Below are 20,086 nucleotides of genomic sequence, written 5' to 3' on the forward strand. Positions count from 1 at the left end.
ACTTGTGTATAGTCGGGCAGTCTCGCGTCCTCTCGCGCTGACGTCCTGGACGTACAGGACGTCAGCGCGAGAGTAGCCGAGCCTGCCCGACGATACACAAGTGTACTGCGCTCGGTATATGTCGGCGCAGTATTCAAACTCGGTGCAGGAAACGAGCGGGGAGGACGCCACAGAAGGACGCCGGACCCGACGAAGAGGACACCCGAAGCCGCAGACGGACGCCGGACCCAACGAGGCCGCCGATGGACGCCGCGCAAGACACCAAAACTGTAAGTACAAAAAATCTTTTTCCCACAGGAATTCGGGGCAACTTTAGGGGTGCGCGCTATACCCCGATAAATACAGTAACCTCAAAAGCAAACATTTATTATATTGCAGCTAATCAATTCTTACATGTGGTGGTTGCATTCGTTTTTTTTTTTTTTGTAGGCTTTCTTTGCCTTTATTTACACCTAGTGATTTGGCCAGTAAGTCTGTGGTTTTTCAAAAAAAACAAGCTGCCCTGTAGATGTAGCAGTTACAGGGATGAGATAAACCATTTACCGCCGCTTACTATGATCAGCTTTTATTTATGTAAAACCTTTAACCCAAAAGCAAAAAAAAAAAAAAACGGTTGATGTAACCGCTTATAAAGTATGAGCTGGAGTCTGGCTTCAATTGGTGAGTGTGTCTAAATCTGCTAGTGCATCGAAAGCCTCGTACACACGATCGGATTTCCATCGGACAAATCCATGGAGTTTTGTGCGAAGGGTGTTGGCCGTGAACTTGGTATGCATACAGAAGGCACAACTTTTTCAGCAAACATACAAGAAACAACATGTTTTTTCAGCACTTTAGCGCCACCCTTTGGGCAACTTCTGCTAATGTTGTGCTATGGTTAGCATTGGTTCGGAGCATTCGTGTTTGTACTTTGGATTTTAGTCCGACAGACTTTTGTACACACGATAGGATAACCCGACGGCACACATTTGTTGTCGAAAAATTTGAGAGCATGCTACAAAACATTTTTTTTATAGCCAAAATTGCCCGATGGAGTGTACAAACAGTCGGATTATCCGACAAAAAGCCTGCCATCACACAATTGTTGTCAGAAAATCCAATAGTGTGTACAGGCCTTAACACTTTCCTTGCCCCCAGATAAGCAATGCTGCTGCCCAAAGATGCCCCTGTACTCCTTCGTCCAGAGTGAGGGCACTTTAACCACTTCAGCTCCGTAAGGTTTACCCCTTCCTGATATGCCCTTTTTTACAGTACAGCACTGCATTATTTTAACGGACAATTGTGCGGTCGTGCAACATTATACCCAAATAAAATGCATGTCCTTTTCTTTCCACAAATACAGCTTTCTTTTGGTGGTATTTGATCACCTCTGCGCAGGGATGGACTGGCCATCGGGACTAGAGGGAGGTTCCCGGTGGGCCGATTGCTCAGTGGGCCGGTCGGAGGTCCACGGCGATCTACCTGTCAATCGCCGACAGCTGCGCCTGACAGGTAGATCGAGATTTAGCCAGAAATGCATGCAGAATAGCGCAGGAATCGTGTGTAATAAGTTGTCTCTCGTGTCCCGCTGCGGCTGCTCCCCGCCCCCCGGCGGCCCCTTCTCTCTTCTCGTCCATCCCCATTTGCTTGTGACATCATCTGGGATGGACAAGAAGAAAGGAGGGGCCGCCGGGGGGCGGGGAGCAGCCGCAGCGTGACACGAGAGACAACTTATTACACACGCTTTCTGCACTACTCTGCATGCATTGCTGGTAAACGATGTGCCCCATAATGTGCCCTGTGGTGCCTTGTGCTCTGATGTGCTATGTGCTCTGATGTGCCCCGATGTGCTGTGCCTCAATGTGGTGTGATGGGCCCTGATGTGCTGTGCCCTGTACGTGTTGTGCCCTATGTCCTGATGTACTGGGCTCTGTACCCTGATGTGCTGTGCCCTGATGTGCTGAGCTCCGTACCGTGCCCTGATGTGCACTATACCCTGATGTGTTGTGCCCTGGGCCGGTCTGGATGAAGTCCAGGGGCACATTTTTGTCCCAGTCCAACCCTGCCTCTGCGGCTTTTATTTTTTGCGTTATAAACAAAAAAAGAGCGACAATTTTTTTTACTTTCTGCTATAAAACACACCCAATAAAAAAATGTAAAAAAATCTTTATAAATGTAGGCCAATATGTATTTAGCTACATGCTTTTGGTAACAAAAAATCCCAATAAGAGTATATTGATTGGTTTGCACAAAAGTTATCGCATCTACAAACTATGGGATAGATTTATGGCATTTTATTTGTTTTTTTTTCTACAATAATGGCTGCGATCGAGTTATAGCGGGACTGGGATATTGGGGCGGACACTAACTGACACTTTTAGAATACAATGGGCCAGATTCTCGTACATCCGTGTATCTTCGCGCGGGCGTAACGTATCTGATTTACGTTACGCCTCCGCAACTTAGCAGGGCAAGTGCTGTATTCTCAAAGCACTTGCTCCGTAAGTTGCGGCGGCGTAGCGTAAATCGGCTGGCGTAAGACCGCCTAATTTAAATTTGGAACAGGGGGGTGTGTTTTATGTAAATGTTGTGTGACCCTACATGATTGACGTTTTTCCCCGAACGGCGCATGCGCCGTCCGTGGAATTTCCCAGTGTGCATTGCTCCAAAGTACGCCGCAAGGACATCATTGGTTTCGACGTGAACGTAAATGACGTCCAGCCCCATTCACGGGCGACTAACGCAAACGACGTAACTTTTTCAAATTTCGACGCGGGAACGACGGCCATACTTAACATTGGTACGCCACCATATAGCAGGGGTAACTACAGTATACGCCGGGAAAAGCCTAACGTAAACGGCCTAAATGTACTGCGTCGGCCGGGCGTACGTTCGAGAATTTGCGTATCTAGCCAATTTGCATACTCAACGCAGAATTCGACAGAAGTGCCACCTAGCAGCCAGCGTAAATATGCATTTACGATACGACGGTGTAACACAGTTACGCCAGTTGGATCTACAGGAAATCTATGCGTGAATGATTCTAAGAATCAGGCGCATAGATACGACCGCGCAACTTAGAGATACGAGGGCGTAGCTCGTTTGAGAATCTGGGCCCATGTCTGTAAACATTTATAAACACTGTTGCAGATAATCAGTTTTTTGACAGCAGCAGATATTATATACACTAAATTGTCAAAAGTATTGGGATGTCTGATTTACACTCTACTTTAATGGCATCCCAGTCGGTTCAATATTAAGTTGGCCCTCCCTTTGCAGCTGTAACAGCTTCAACTCGTCTGGGAAGGCCGTCCACAAGGTTTAGGAGTGTGTCTATGGGAATGTTTGATCATTCTTCGAGAAGCGCAATTGTGAGGTCAGGCACTGATGAGAAGGCCTGGCTCACAGTCTCCACTCAAATTCATCCGAAAGGTGTTCGATCGGGTTGAGTTCAGGACTCTGTGCAGGCCAGTCAAGTTCCTCAACCCCAAACTCACTTAGCCATGTCTTTATGGACCTTGCTTTGAGCACTGGTGCGCAGTCATATTGAAACAGAAAGGGGCCATCCCTAAACTGTTCCCACAAAGATGGGAGCATGAAATTATCCAAAATGTCTTGGTATGCTGACGCCTTAAGAGTTCCATTCACTGGAACTAAGTGTCAAAAAACAACCCCACACCATAATCCCCCCTCCACCAAATGATTTGGACCAGTGCACAAACCAAGGTCCATAAAGACATGGATGAGCGAGTCCTGGCCTCAATTGATGAATTAGAGCGGAGACTGCGAGTCAGGCCTTCTTGTCCAATATCAGTGCCTCACCTCACAAATGCTCTTCTGGAAAAATGGTCAAACATTCCCATAGACACACTCCTAAACCTTGTGGACAGCCTTCCCAGAAGAGTTGAAGCTGTTATAGCTGCAAAGGGTGGGCCAACTTAATGTTGAACCCTACGGACTAAGACTGGGATGCCATTAAAGTTCAGTTTAAAAAAATACAATTAATAAAAATGCCATAAAACTATCCCCTATTTTGTAAACGCTATAACTTTTGCGCAAACCAATCAATAAACGCTTATTGTGTGCGATTTTTTTTACCAAAAATAAGTAGAAGAATACGTATCGGCCTAAACTGAGGAAAAATATATTCTTTTTATATATTTTTTAGGGATATTTATTACAGCAAAAAGTAAAACATATTGATTTTTTTTCAATATAGTCGCTCTATTTTTGTTTATAGCGCAAAAAATAAAATCGCAGAGGTGATCAAATACCACCAAAAGAAAGCTCTATTTGTGAGGAAAAAAAAGGACGCCAATTTTGTTTGGGAGCCACATCGAGCAATTGTCAGTTAAAGCGACGCAGTGCCGAATCGCAAAAAGGGGCAAGGTCCTTAACCTGCATAATAATCCGGGTCTTAAGGGGTTAAAGGCAGGTGTCCCAATACTTTTGGTAATATGGTGTAGCTCCTGTATTTACATAGCAATTCCTGGCTGTCAATTTTACAGCCTGAAATTGCTGGCCGGTGCAGGGGCAGCAGAGGGACAGGTCGTAGTACATATGCTCGGTGTACTTCCATTACATTTTTTTGGATGTGCGCGAGATGGTCAGTGTCCACAATTGGTTAACCCAGGTAGAAAGTTACACACACATAAAAGATAAAAATACACATACAGTATATGCCAATATCAAGAGAAATCTGTATCTCTCAAGAGATATTGAAAGAGATAGAGAGATTGATCAAAACAGTTCAGTGGGTCAGAAAAACAAATACCTATACAAATAGGCATGACTATGTAGGAGAAAATAAAATACTTAAGAATTTATTCATAGAAATGTGAAATACCCGTTCATAATTCAGACCTGATTGAAATCTAGTTTCTAATGTTAAAACTGTGGACACTTTGCACTCATATAGTTAAGAGAACACCCCCCCCCCCCCCTCAATGATCACCCTATACCAAAGTGTATGCTTCCAGCACCCTGCACTCTCATAAATGTCATTACAATTTATAAAATATCTTCGTACATTTGCTTCTTTACACATGGATAAGTGTGGAAGGAACACATAATAAGTGTTCATGTAGTTCACATATAAATTGCATACAGCAGGAGAGAGCATTGGAATTAAACTACCAAACACCGAGCTGTCGGGAATACAAATCAAGCAGAATTATCATTTTTTTTGTTGATAAATGTTCTTCAAATCTGTAAAAACTCTCAATGCGCTACAGTGCGTGTGCATGGTCTCCCGAGGACTGCGAACGTTAAAAAAAAAAAAAAAAGTAGAAGTATAGCCAAAACTTTTTGGGTTATACTTCTCCTATGGATCACAGGAGTGCAGTTCATTCTGCCCGTTTTCAGCAGACAGCAGACTAAAGCCTGCTGTCAGCTGACGTCACTCAGCCAGTCCAGGCTCAGCAAAGATCCCAACTAAACAGTCAGGATCCCATCCAGATGCCTGAACTAGTAGCTGGCTCAGCCTGAGTCGGCCGCTCCCACCCCCCTTCTCAGCCCGACACTCCATAGAGCGCTGGAGGCAGAGCAAAGAGCCACCAGCTCTGCAGGCTGAAGACTCAGTTCTCAGTCTAAAGTCTCATACACGCGATCGGATTTTCATCGGACAAAGCGTAGGACTTTTCTCCGAAGAGCATTGGCCAGGAACTTGTCTTGCATACAAACAGCAAAGAATTGCCAGCCAACAAACACAAAACTAAGTGTTTTTTCAGCTCTTTGGCGCCACCCTTTGGGCACATTCTGCTAATATATTTATAGCAGCCTCATGTAACATGTCTCTAGTCTCCAATAATTCTTATAGCCTATTCAAAGTCTGACAGCATTTCTGCTGTCTCTGACCATCTCTTGTATCATGTCTGCAGTCTCTGACCATCTCTTGTATCATGTCTGCAGTCTCTGACCATCTCTTGTATCATGTCTGCAGTCTCTGACCATCTCTTGTATCATGTCTGCAGTCTCTGACCATCTCTTGTATAATGTCTGCAGTCTCTGACCATCTCTTGTATCATGTCTGCAGTCGCTGACCATCTCTTGTGTCATGTCTGCAGTCGCTGACCATCTCTTGTGTCATGTCTGCAGTCGCTGACCATCTCTTGTGTCATGTCTGCAGTCGCTGACCATCTCTTGTATCATGTCTGCAGTCTGACCATCTTCTCCATCATGTCTAAAGTCTCTGACCATCTCTTGTACCATGCCCATAATCTTTGACTATTGTTGTGTGTCTGCAATCTCTGACAGAGAGGGGCAGATCCACAGAGAGTATGCCGGCGTATCTACTGAGAGTTTGCGTCGTTTTCCGCGTCGAGTATGCACATTAGCTATTTCCGACGATCCACGAACGTACGTGCGGCCGTCACATTCTCTTACGTCGTCTCTAGTCGGCTTTTTCCGGTGTATAGTTAAAGCTGGTGTTTTGTGGCGTATAGTTAGATTTGCCATGTTAAGTATGGCCGTCGTTCCCGCGTTTAATTTGAATTTTTTTTTTTTGCGTAAGTCGTCCGTGAATCGGGATGGACGTAATTCACATCTATGTTAAAAAAAAAAGACGTCCTAGCGACGGGAAATTTAGGGACGGCGCATGCGCAGTTCATTCGGCGCGGGGACGCGTTTCATTTAAATGAAACACGCCCCCTAATCGCCGATTTGAATTACGCACCGTTACGCCGCCAGAGATAGACTACGCCGCCGTAACTTACGGCGCGAAAACTTTGTGGATTCCAAGTCTGGCAAAGTAAGTTACAGCGGCGTAGCGTATCTCCCATACGCTGCGCCGGTGCGGATCTCTGTGGATCTGCCCCAGAGTATTTATTGAGTATTTATTGAATTTTATGTGCGGCCCTTATGTGATGTTGAGGGCCGAACTTGAGGCCCCCCATATCAAGTAAGTTGCCCATTACTGGTCTACATGTACTTTTTACAAACCCCTAAAAATGCAACCTCCATATTTTTTCAAAGTTTTAATAAGAAAGATTGAAGAAGAAAAAAATTAAGGCAACTTCCAAATCTAAATACTGGAAAGCTGCAATATACAGTATTACATTTTTGTTCTTGGGGTTTAGATGTATTTTAGGAATTTATTCATTTTAACATGAGCAGCTATGTAACCAAAATATTAATTCCGGCTGAACTAACAACATAAAACACCAGATTCCATGAAATGCTGAATATTTAAGTGTTGCGCGGAATTGGCCTCTATTAATTAACATTCAAATGATGTGACTCCTCTGACACCAGATCTCTCCAGGCTGAACGGGCAGAAAAGTTAAAAAGCAAGCGGTAATGTTTGTAAATTACAGTGTGAACACTTATTAATAAAAATCATTTTATTTTCTGTGCACGCAGAAAGTGGAATAGAGACTCTCTTTGATCCGGGAAGATTTTTAAAGCTAGTAATTAAATGAACAAATTTGAAAAGTTAATTAGCACAGCGGCAGCTTCTATACTTACTTGTTTCACGTTTTCTGCTAGGAAGACGAAGTAAACACTGCAAAAGCCCAGCTGTGTGGCCACCAGGGCCAGATCCACTACGTTCCTGTGGGGGAGACGGAGGTATGTGAGAGAGCGCAGAACGGGCAGGCGGCTATAGACGGGCAGGTTAGGCACTGAAATGTCAAATATTTACAACACAGTCTTGTATTTATTGAGAAATGTGTAGAGGTGAACTCACAACATGCTTTTAATTTTGTTTTTTTTAATCAGCAGTGCAGTGAAAGATTATTATTCCATCTTAGGCCCCTTTCACACGGCTGTCAGTTTTGACGGTGGACCTGAACGGCCACTCCATACATCTCTATGGAGCGTCGGATGTCAGCAGTGACATGTCCGCTGACATCCGACTCGTTCAGATTCGCTAAAATCAGACGGGTGGCAATACTTCGGCATCTGTCAATGGCGGATCGGATCGGGTGAGATCTGATGAAAACGAACATGCTGTTCGTTTTCATCAGATCTCTCCATAGGAGACAGCGGCGCTGGACAAGCCCCTCCCCGCTCAGTGAGCAGAGAGGGACTTGTCATCCCCCGGCTCAGCAGAGATCAGCGGAGAGATCTCCCGCTGAGCTGGCAGACTCGCCTCGCCTGAATGAGGCCTTATACGTATAATATACACTCACCGGACCATTCAACCACTTAAAGCGGGAGTTCACCCGAAATTTTTTTTTTTAACATTAGATTGAGGCTAATTACGGGAAGCAGAATCGGGTGTTTATTTTAAAATCAATGCAGTACTTACCGTTTTAGAGATAGATGTTCTCCATGGCTTCCGGGTATGATCTTCGGGACTGGGCGTTCCTATTTGATTGACAGCCTTCCAACGGTCGCATACAGCGCGTCACCAGTTGCCGAAAGAAGCCGAACGTCGGTGCGGCTCTATACGGCGCCTGGGCACAGCCGTTCGGCTACTTTCGGGAACTCGTGACGCACTGTATGCGACCGTCCGAAGGCTGTCAATCAAGTAGGAACGCCCAGTCCCGCAGCCCATACCCGGAAGCAGCGGAGAACATCTATCTCTAAAACAGTAAGTACTGCATTGATTTTAAAATAAACACCCGATTCTGCTTCTCATAATTAGCCTCAATCTAATGTTAAAAAAATATTTTTTGGGTGAACCTCCACTTTAAGGACCCCTTCACGCCGATATACGTCGGCAGAATGGCACGGCTGGGCACATCCACGTACAGGTACGTGGCTCTTTAAGCCCAGCCGTGGGGTCGCGAAGCTCCGTGACCGCTGGACTTGCGGACCCGATCACCGATGGAGTCCCGCGATCGGTTCCCGGAGATGAAGAACGGGGGAAGCTGTATGTAAACACAGCTTCCCCGTTCTTCACTGTGGCGGCTGCATCGATCGTGTGATCCCTTTTATAGAGAATCACAATCGATGACGTCACACCTACAGCCACACCCCCTACAGTTGTAAACACATATTAGGTCACACATAACCCCTTCAGCGCCCCCTTGTGGTTAACTCCCAAACTGCAATTGGCATTTTCACAGTAAACAATGCATTTTAAATGCATTTTTTGCTGTGAAAAGGACAATGGCCCCCAAAATGTGTCAAAATTGTCCGATGTGTCCGCCATAATGTCGCAGTCACGAAAAAAAAAAAAACACTGATCGCCTCCATTAGTAGTAAAAAAAAAAAAAAAAAAAAAAGGAATAAAATGATCCCCTATTTTGTAAACGCTATAAATTTTGTGCAAACCAACCGATAAACGCTTATTGCGATTTTTTTTTTACCAAAAATAGGTAGAAGAATACGTATCGGCCTAAACTGAGAAAAAAAATGTTTTTATTATATATTTTTGGGGGATATTTATTATAGCAAAAAGTAAAAAATATTGATTTTTTTTCTAAATTGTCGCTCTATTTTTGTTTATAGTGCAAAAAATAAAAACCGCAGAGGTGATCCGGGGCACAGAATGATCCCATTAGGGGTGCCTGGGACAGGTAGGACTCCCCCGAGCCATAGACCACTATGTTCACTTCACTTCCTCCCCTTCCCCTACTAGCAAGCTTGTATTCTTCCATTAATCAGCCCACAGTTGGGCTTTATGAAATAAATTGAGGCCTTGTTGCTGACACTATGCCTTGTTTGCTGCATGTTATGATGATGTAGACCCAGCCTTTTGTCATACTGTAATTGTATTCTGTCTGCATCTGTATTTGAAAAATAAAAATCTATTGAAAGAAAAAAAATGGAAGGAAACGGCCAAATAGGGTACGAATACTGTTCAGTGGAAAAACTATTCCTTTAAGTCATCTTCGCTAGGAGAAGATTTTTCTTCCCATACATAAACCCTCATTTTATCGATATGTGTGGCATCTGACACAAGCAATCCCGCTGCAGTAACAGTAACCACAATTTGAACAAAATGGGTATCATTATTCTGTGCAAAACAGCTAATACAATTGCACCAATGGCTTTTTCAATCAAAAGTTTACACTAAATCAGCAGGCAGGCCACATACATCGTGTAGATAGTGCTTACAAATCGGTTCCAATATTTGGAAGTCATTTGGAGAAAGTCTAACGTCCCAGGCACTAAGTGGTCTTTTAGCACAACCAGCCATCATACTGCAAATAAACAACATAGAAGCAAAGGAGGAGGAATGTTGCCCCATCCTTGGCTTCAGTGGGAGGAATAGTGTTTCAAGGGCCAGGTAAAGGAAAGCAAAAGGCTACATCTGGCCCCTGAGCCACAGTTTGGAGGCAATCAGCACCACATGCAGGCATTAATTAGGGCTGTCTGCATTCTAATGCAGCCTTCCTAAGAAAACCCATGTCTCCAGATTGACACCGACTCCTCTAGACGGATATCCAAAAGTTGATATATATATATATATATATATATATATACGTACACACATACACATTCAGTATCTCACAAAAGTGAGTACACCCCTCACATTTTTGTAAATACTTTATTATATCTTTCCTTGTGACAAAACTGAAGAAATTACACTTTGCTACAATGTTGTGTAGTGAGTGTACAGCTTATATAACAGTGTAAATTTGCTGTCCCCTCAAAATAACTCAACACACAGCCATTAATGTCTAAACTGCTGGCAACAAAAGTGAGTACACCCCTAAGTGAAAATGTCCAAATTGGGCCCATTTAGCCATTTTCCCACCCCGGTGTCATGTGATTCATTAGTGTTACTGGTCACTGTCATACCGGTCACTGGAAGTTCAACATGGCACCTCATGGCAAAGAACTCTCTGAGGATCTAAAAAAAAAGAATTGTTGCTCTACCAAAAAATGGCCTAGGTGAGGGATATGCAATTAGCGGACCTCCAGCTGTTGCAAAACTACAAGTTCCATCATGCCTCTGCCTCTGGGTGTCATGCTTGTGGCTGTCAGAGTCTTGCTATGCCTCATGGGACTTGTAGTTCAGCAACAGCTGGAGGTCCGCTAATTGCATATCCCTGGCCTAGGCTATAAGAAGATTTCCAAGACCCTTAAACTCAGCTGAAGCCCGCAAACAATTTGCTGAAGACAAGCAGACTAAGGACATGGATTACTGGAACCATGTCCTGTGGTCTCATGAGACCAAGATAAACTTACTGTATTTATCAACGTATAACACGAACCCTAACTTTAAGAGGGAAGTTTCAGGGGGAAAAAAACTTTCCACAGCCCCCTGCGTATAACACACAGGCACAGTTTACCCTCTATTTTCAGGGTAAAAAGGTGAGTGTTATACGCCAATAAATACAGTATTTGGTTCGGATGGTGTCAAGTGTGTGTGTGTCGGCAACCAGGTGAAGAGTACAAAAACAAATGTGTCTTGTCTACAGTCAGGGAAGCAAAACATAAGCATATTAAACTTCAACTTTAAAGTATATGTAAAGCCCAACTTTTTTTCTCCCATTTTGGATAGAGGAGGGAAGGGTTAATCGGTTTATATTTCATGCCTGGGTGCTGAAGTGGATATTTCCTTTCAATATCTGCACCCCCAACTAAGGTAATGCACCTCCGACACACATGCACTGCACCATGCGCAGTATGAGCAGTAACACGCTATCGATCCATGCCACATGTCCATGTTTTTGTCCATTCTGGTGTACTGACAGTCCATTCCTTAGAATGTCCTGTCCTTATACCATACACATTACCACAGCATATCAAAACAGAAAAGTAACAATGGGCCCCGATGTGTACTTTTAAAACGCCACAAGTGTAAACACTTGTCTGGCTTTGTGTAAATCTTGTGTGATCCTCCATTCAGGAGCACCCTGGGAGTGGTTCTAATTGTAGCAATACCCCAGAAGGGGCCGCGGTTTTAAATTTGGGCCTGCCGTTACCTCACCATTCACCACGTTCGTCTTAGGGGTCCTCCTTGAAGAACTCAGACAGAGGGGTGAAGGGTTAAGGGAGATTCAGGTACCTTGCTTTGCGGATCACGGGTACGTTCTTGGATCCAGAGGACAAACCGTTTACACACTGGATTCAGCAACCACCGGATAGGCCTCTCTCACTGACCTAGCAGCCGGTGCGAAGCTCGTTCAAAAGTCTTTGCCACAGACTTGATGAGTGCAGTCGAGCCGTTGCACAGTCCTCTGCCACAGGACTGTGTACCCACACACATGCTCTTCAACGTTCCAAAGACACAGCTACACAGTACCAGGATCTTTCAGCCAGCCGGCAGCACTGTGAGGTAGATTGGCCAGGATGAGTCCTCCAATTTAATCCCCAATTGCTCGGCCTCCTCCAAAAGGTAAGACATCACAGGACCATCCCTGGACAAGTAGGCCCCAGAAACTCCTGGGCCTACTCTCAGTAAACGGAGCCTCGGGCCAGCAGCCCCCGAGGCTGAAGAACTGCCAACACATCCCTGAGGCCAGGAGGGCCATCAGGTCAGGATCGGAAGACCCCACCAGAACGGTGTCTGCCCCTTAAGTACCCTCTCCCAGAATGCACAGTGGCGGGACCACGCCCTATGGGCTTCTTCTGAGAGAAGAATACTCAATACACCCAGCCCGCTGCATTTCCAACCTTGTCTTGTGGTGACAGCGACACCCACAGTCAAGTGGAAAATGTGCAGCGCAGCTGAACTGGAACAGAAACCAATAATTTGACATAATCATTCCAAGCTAAACTACAGCTCAGATAACTTAAATTTACAAATGGCGCCTACCCAACAGGAGCAGGGCGCTACATAATGGTAGTAGATCAGAGGGAGCACGGGGATAATCTCATCAGACAGCTGATGCTAATTCTCTGTCCAATAAGCAGACTGTGGGCTGGTAAATGACACCATTGTACTCCAACCTGTAACAGATAAAGTGGTTTTATCCACCTGACTGTGCGGTGTGCTGGGGAGGAATGGGAAGAAATGCTGTATACAGCCCCTGTATATGTAATTCACCTTTGTATTTAGATGTTTATCTGGCGCTCAGCATTAATGTATGTGAGCATTTTGGTGATAATGGTAACTTATTGGACCTCTGCATTTAGTAGCCACAGTTCACAGACATAGAAGAATACTTCACTACGGCATGTGCAACACTTACTTCCCAACTGAGGCGTACTGCTGGAGGAACTTGGACGGTCCCACTTCCAATGACAGCCCGACTGTTTCACTGTAACCTAAATTTGTCCTTTTGTACCTAAAACCAGAACAAGGCAGAGTTAAGCCATAAATACATATGACAAACTTACTTTTCCCGAGAAGCAGCAAGAGCACCGACCTAATTAAATGTATTATTAGCTAGATTCAGAGACAGTTACGGCAGCGTATCAGTAGATACGCCATAGTAACTCTGAATCTACGCCGTCGTAAATTTAAGTGTATTTTAGAAACCAGTTACCCTTAAATTAGGCGAAGATACGAGTGGCGTAAGTCTCCTACGCCGTCGTATCTTAGGGTGCATATTTACGCTGGCCGCCTGGTGGCGCTTCCGTTGTTTTCCACGTCAAATATGCAAATGAGCAAGATACGCCGATTCACGAACGTACGTGCGCCCGTCACAATTAGTTACGCCGTTTACGTAAGCGATACGCCGGCGTAAAGATAAAGCTTCTCCCTAGGTGGGGAAGCCCATGCAAGGTATGGACGTCGGAACAAGCCAATCTTTTTACGTCATTTGCGCAAGTCGTACGCGAATAGGGCTGGACGTAATTTACGTTCGCGTCGAAACCAATACGTCCTTGCGGCGTACTTTGGAGCAATGCACACTGGGATATGTCCACGGACAGCGCATGAGCCGTTCGTTAAAAACATCAATCACGTCGGGTCACGAGTCATTAACATAAAACATGCCCCCCTGTTCCTCATTTGAATTAGGCGCGCTTACGCCGGCCCATTTACGATACGCCGCCGTAACTTAGGAGGCAAGTGCTTTGTGAATACAGCACTTGTCTCTCTGACTTACGGCGGCGTAGCGTATATGCGATACGCTACGCCGCCTCAAAGTTAAACCAGTCTTTCTGAATCTGGCTATATGTCGTTAACACAGGCACATCGCTAGCAAGAAAAAAAAATGTTCTGCTACTAAATAAAAAACAGAAGGGAGTGTTAGGTGGGACTTTTAAGCAAGTAAAAAGCAAGGTAAGCAGCAATTTAAATAGTAAAATAATAATTTTTAACTTACGCTATGTGAATAGGAAAATGTAACAAATATAAAAGTAGGTGTCATCCAAATTTTGCGGCAAAGGTGGATATACACTTTAAGCCATCTGCATAGTCTGTGGTGTTATTGGTGCTTCATATTCAAAATAGAATACTTTAATAAATAAGTAGAACTATAGGCAAAACATTTTATTTTTATTTTTTCATTTTGAATAGTGTACGAGAAGAGTACTCAGTATAATAACCACTGTCAGATTTTTTTTTTCCACTATCTGTGTCCCATTGTGGAGATTTCCATTCACTTCCTGTCCCATAGCCATACATGAAGTAAGAGAAAATCCCTGCAAACTAAAGGAAATTCATTGGGGACCCCAAGTTCATCAGAACTAGTGTCCTCATTGGAAGATTTCCCCTGTGTTACTTTGCGGGGACAACCCAGAATTTCTGAGTTTTTTTTACGTTCAATAAAAATGGTTAACAGGACAAATAGAGAGGGTAACCCTCCCTAATGGGGACACAGACAGCAATAAAAACTGATGTGTGTTCTAATATATCATCTATCCATCCAAAAGTGTAAAAAAAAGTTTTGCCCTTTGTCTGGGTTCACACTATAGAATGCAGCGTCTTACAGCAGGAGTCCGATGCGTCTCCCTTCACCGTATTAGGTCTGATTTCAGCCTGAATTTTGGGCTGAAATGGACCAAAAGATGCACAGGACTCCTGTGCAAATTGCACCGGACCCACTGCGGAGATGTGTAAACCGTCTCCATAGAGAGCAGGTCGTAATCTGCTGCTATGCGAATTGGATGCGGGGGAAATACGCAATCAATTCACAATAGTGTGAACCCAGCCTTAGTTCTACTTTAAGGACCTGCTCACACCATGTGAAATGACCTGTGTATTTCTGCACCAATGGATTAAAGGGGTTGTAAAGGTTCGTGTTTTAAGGAACTGATTTAGAAAATAAAAAACAAACCTTTACAACCCCTTTAAGGTGAAAAACCAAAAACCAATTCATTAAGGTGAAAACCCTTAAAAAGAGAAGTATGGGATTTTATTTTTATACCATATTCATACTTACTTAGGTGGATGCAGCATCGGTCCCCTGCTGCCTCTTCACTGAGAACCGAGCCACCGAACACCGCCAATGGCTCAGTTCTCTCACCTCCCCAAGCAGGGAGATGCTGCCTGTCAATCAGCAGCTCTCCTGCTCTGCTCCTTCACGCTCATTGGAATGCTGAGCTGTGGAGGGGCGGGGAGCGACCCTCTCAGCCAGTCCAGGCACCTGGCGGATCAAGACCCCCATTGTCGGGATGATGATGTGCCTGAACTGATCTTGGTGTCGTCATCGGAGAGCGGACTTCAGACCGCTCTCTGCTGAAAACAGGTCATAGGAGTGCAAGAAAAATTGACCAGTGGTCTCCAAACTGCGGCCATTTGCTTGCCTTTATCTGGCCCTCAGGGTAGTTTTCCTCTCACTGATACAAGACACTATATCACCCACTGACACCAACAATAGGGCACTATTTCTCCCACTGACACCAATGATGGGGTACTATTCCTCCCACTGACACCAATAATGGGGTAATATTCCTCCTACTGACACCAATGATGGGGTACTATTCCTCCTACTGACACCAATGATAGGGTACTATGCCTCCCACTGACTCCAATGATGGGGTACTATTCCTCCCACTGACACTAATGATGGGGGTGTGATGATGGGGGAACTATTACCCCCACTGACACCAACAATGGTGCAGTATTCCTCCTACTACCAATAATGGGGCACCATTACTCCTACTGACACCAATGATGGGGTACCATTTCTCCCACTGACACAAACAATGGGGTACCATTTCTCCCACTGACACCAACCATTGGGCATTATTCCTCCCATTGACACCGATGTCTGGCCCCCCTAAAGTCTGAAGAACAGTAAACTGGCCCTTTGTTTAGAAAGTTTGGAGACTCCTGCTCTAGACCTTACCTTAAGACTGAAGTACACTACCCATGTTTAGCGAAACACCAGAGCGCAGGAGAATTTTTGTTCCCCAGTATGTGTCCCCATCTTTGTACCCCTCTTCATATACCAACATGTGTCCCTATCTTTGCCCCCCTCTTCACATACCAGTATCTGTGTCCCCATGTTTGCCCCCCTCTTCATATACCAGTATCTGTGTCCCCATCTGTGTCCCCCTCTTCACATACCAGTATCTGTGTCCCCATGTTTGCCCCCCTCTTCACATACCAGTATCTGTGTCCCCATGTTTGCCCCCCTCTTCACATACCAGTATCTGTGTCCCCATCTTTGCCCCCCTCTTCACATACCAGTATCTGTGTCCCCATGTTTGCCCCCCTCTTCACATACCAGTATCTGTGTCCCCATGTTTGCCCCCCTCTTCACATACCAGTATCTGTGTCCCCATGTTTGCCCCCCCCTCTTCACATACCAGTATCTGTGTCCCCATCTTTGTCCCCCTCTTCACATACCAGTATCTGTGTCCCCATGTTTGCCCCCCTCTTCATATACCAGTATCTGAGTCCCCATCTGTGTCCAGGCCCTTCTGTTCTCCCGTTGACAGTGCCCTTTCAACATCTCACCCCTACCCGAACTTCCTGTGGGCATCCAACATGAAGAGGAAAAGGCGAGCTGTAAACTCATGAGCACCGCTTCCTGTCACATGGGAGGCATGCAGAGCAGCGCTCCCATGTGCGCTGCATTCCAGTGTGGAGCTTCCATGTTCGCCTGCATGCCAGTGTGGAGCTCCCATGTGCGCTGCATTCCAGTGTGGAGCTCCCATGTGCGCTGCATTCCAGTGTGGAGCTCCCATGTTCGCCTGCATTCCAGTGTGGAGCCGTCAGGAAAACGACAGACATGTTGCATAATCCCACACAGCTCCGCACCGGACATCACACCTGTGTTTTGGTGTGAACAGGTACATAGAAAACAATTGTTCAGGTGTGTCCTGCAGAGACCTGCGATTTTCTGCTGCAGAAATCTGAAGGTCTCTGCAGATGGCATGAATGAGCCCTAAAGGTTGTTGAATTATCCAATCACTGAGGCAAATATCTCTGTTAAAACAAGGGGGGGGGGGGGGAAGTAGTCTTATTCTAACCTTGTCAATGAAACATAATATCTTGTGTCTTTTTTAAAGCGGAGGTTCACCCTCAAACTGAACTTTATGTCTATCATTTCTGCAGCCTTAACAAATCCCTGTAGCGTTGTAATTTTTTTTAAGATCGGTACCCTTACCTGTATTCAGCATGACTTCCGGGTCTTCTTTCCTTGCGGGGAGTGGGCGTGCCGCTCCTTTTCCCCGACGAGGCGTAATGGGAGCTGTGCGCTCGGTCTCCTGGGAGTGACGTTTCAACAGGAGACCATCCGAAATAGCTAGGCGTGTATTCTCGCGCTAGCTCGAGTGTCACGTGACGCGGGAAGCGGGTCACATGACTCGCAAAGCGCGTCACGTGACGAGGAATCCAGGAAGTGTTTGCTTGTGGACTTCACAATGCCCACAAGGAAGATGGAAAAGCCCTGGACTAATTTTTATAACTTATTCTTCTTCACGAAAACGGAACCGACGGAGGGAAGAGCGGCTAGCAAGTGATTAGTACCGTGCTAGCTATATTGCAAAGCATTGCAGATTTTATAAAAAAAATGCATAACCCGCGGAACCTCCGCTTTAAGGTGTGGCGCTTATTAGTTGAAAATCTTACCTTTGACATAAAAAGTGGCTGCAGCGTACCAGTACATTCATACAGTGAATGGAGACGATTCCAAAAAACAAAAGGCTCACTGGCCCCAACTGTAAAAGACAAATCAAAAAAAGGGAAGCTTTCTCTATAAGGAAAACAATATTTTTTTTAGAAAAACAATTACTAAAACACAAATAGGTCTGTTATGTATAGAGATAACCCCTTTCCCACCAGCTGTATGAAAAAATATGTCAGCTTTTAACGCCATGCTACCACAAATTCATACATTTGGCATTCCTGTTTTGCGCAACCCCAGCACTGTGACCAAGCTAGCAATCAGGAGCCAGCAGGATGTACTCCAGATCACGTGATCACTGTGATAACCAATGACAGCGATCACATGCAAGCAGAAAGGGGCTAAGCCTGCCCGACTATACCCGAGTGTACTGCGCTCGGTATATGCCGGCGCAGTGGTTCAAACACAGGGCGGGAAGCGGGTATCTGCGTATATCGCGCACCCCCGATTTTGCCCAGATTTTCAGGGCAAAAAAGTGAGAGGTATACGCCGTTAAATACGGTAGTTAATTTCTCCAATACATGCACATTTCATCTAATTTTTTTATTAAATTTGTTTAGTCACCTCAAAAACGCGGTACTTTTTTTTAACACAGCCCCTTTACATGGGTGTCATCAGTTCAGTCGTGTTTTTTTCTAAGAAAACATTGATACAGTGTCTTGAAAAAGTATTCATACACATTTTGTCATGTTACAACCAAAAAAACAATTTTTTTTTGACAGACCAACACAAAGTAACACATAATTGTAAAATGGAAGGAAAATAAATGTTTTTCAATTTTTTTATTTTTTTTTACAAATAAATATGTGAAAAGGTGTGGGGTGTATTTCTATTCAGCCCCCCTTTACTCTGATACCCCCAACTAAAATCTAGTGGGGCCAATTGCCTTCAGAAGTCATCTAATTCGTAAATAGAGTCCTCCTGTATGCAATTGAATCTCAGTATAAATACAGCTGTTCTGTGAAGCCCTCAGAGGTTTCTTAGAGAACCTTAGTGGACAAACAGCATCATGTAGGCCAAGGAACACACCAGACAGGTCAGGGGTAAAGTTGTGGAGGAGTTTAAAGCAGGGTTAGGTTTTAAAAAAAAAATATTCCAAGCTTTGAACATCTCATGGAGCTCTGTTCAACCCATCATCTGAAAATGGAAAAAGAGTACAGCTAAACTGACAGGCCGGGCAAGGAGAGCATCAATCAGAGAAGCAGCCAAGAGGCCATGGGAACTCTGGAGGAACTGTAGAGATCCACAGCTCAGGTGGGAGAATCTGTCCACAGGACAACTATTAGGCTGGGATCACACTGGTAGGACAAATGCTCTGACATTGGGAGCTCATTTAGCATGACGTGTGACAGGCAGTCCGTTTCCATCCGATTTCCCCATAGAGGAGAGGGGGACTGTGTCCATGTCCGCTCTGCACAGTGAAGCAGACAGGACCCGTCATCTGCCTACTCAGTGGGGATAAGAGGAGCAAGTGGAATCGGTTGCACGGAGGCGCCTGTGTAAAAGGGGCCTAAGGGGTTGATTTACTAAAACTGGAGAGTGCAAAATCTGGGTTTGGCTGTGCATGGTAGCCAATCAGCTTCTAACATCAGATTGTTCAATTAAGATTTGACAACAAAAAAAACCTGGAGGCTGATTGGTTTCAATGCAGAGCTGCACACGATTTTGTACTCATCAGTTTTTGTAAATCAACCCTTAAATCACATACTACCGACATTTGAACTCTACATTACTCTTGACCCCTGCGCCCTGTGTTATATACTACTGACCTCTAAAGTCTGTATTATTTATATCTAACCCCTGCACTGTCCTGACTTAAGTGTATACAGTACTGCTCTTGCAGGCCAAACTCAGCCCGGCCAGCCAAGACAAACTCAGCCAGACCATGACTGAACCCAGTCAGTCAGCCAGACCATGACGGAGCCCAGTCAGTCAACCAAATCAGGACTGAGCCCAGTCAGTCAACCAAATCAGGACCGAGCCCAGTCAGTCAACCAAATCAGGACCGAGCCCAGTCAGTCAACCAAATCAGGACCGAGCCCAGTCAGTCAACCAAATCAGGACCGAGCCCATTCAGTCAGTCAGCCAGACCAGGACCGAGCCCATTCAGTCAGTCAGCCAGACCAGGACCGAGCCCATTCAGTCAGTCAGCCAGACCAGGACCGAGCCCATTCAGTCAGTCAGCCAGACCAGGACCGAGCCCATTCAGTCAGTCAGCCAGACCAGGACCGAGCCCAGTCAGT

At 45.1% G+C, this 20,086-nt stretch overlaps 1 protein-coding gene across 2 annotated transcripts in view; it reads right to left on the reverse strand.

The window, feature by feature from the left end:
- Positions 1-20,086, reverse strand: part of SLC36A4 (solute carrier family 36 member 4) — a 363,728-nt gene that overhangs the window by 259,397 nt on the left and 84,245 nt on the right. For both annotated transcript variants that reach the window (XM_040340141.1, XM_040340142.1), the window contains exons 4-6: positions 17,789-17,877; positions 13,011-13,106; positions 7,444-7,528 (exon numbers count right to left, since the gene is read on the reverse strand). In XM_040340141.1, coding sequence (XP_040196075.1) covers positions 7,444-7,528; positions 13,011-13,106; positions 17,789-17,877 — 270 coding nt within the window. The remainder of the gene's footprint in view (positions 1-7,443; positions 7,529-13,010; positions 13,107-17,788; positions 17,878-20,086) is intronic.

Source organism: Rana temporaria, chromosome 2, assembly GCF_905171775.1.
Source record: "Rana temporaria chromosome 2, aRanTem1.1, whole genome shotgun sequence".
NCBI lineage: Eukaryota > Metazoa > Chordata > Amphibia > Anura > Ranidae > Rana > Rana temporaria.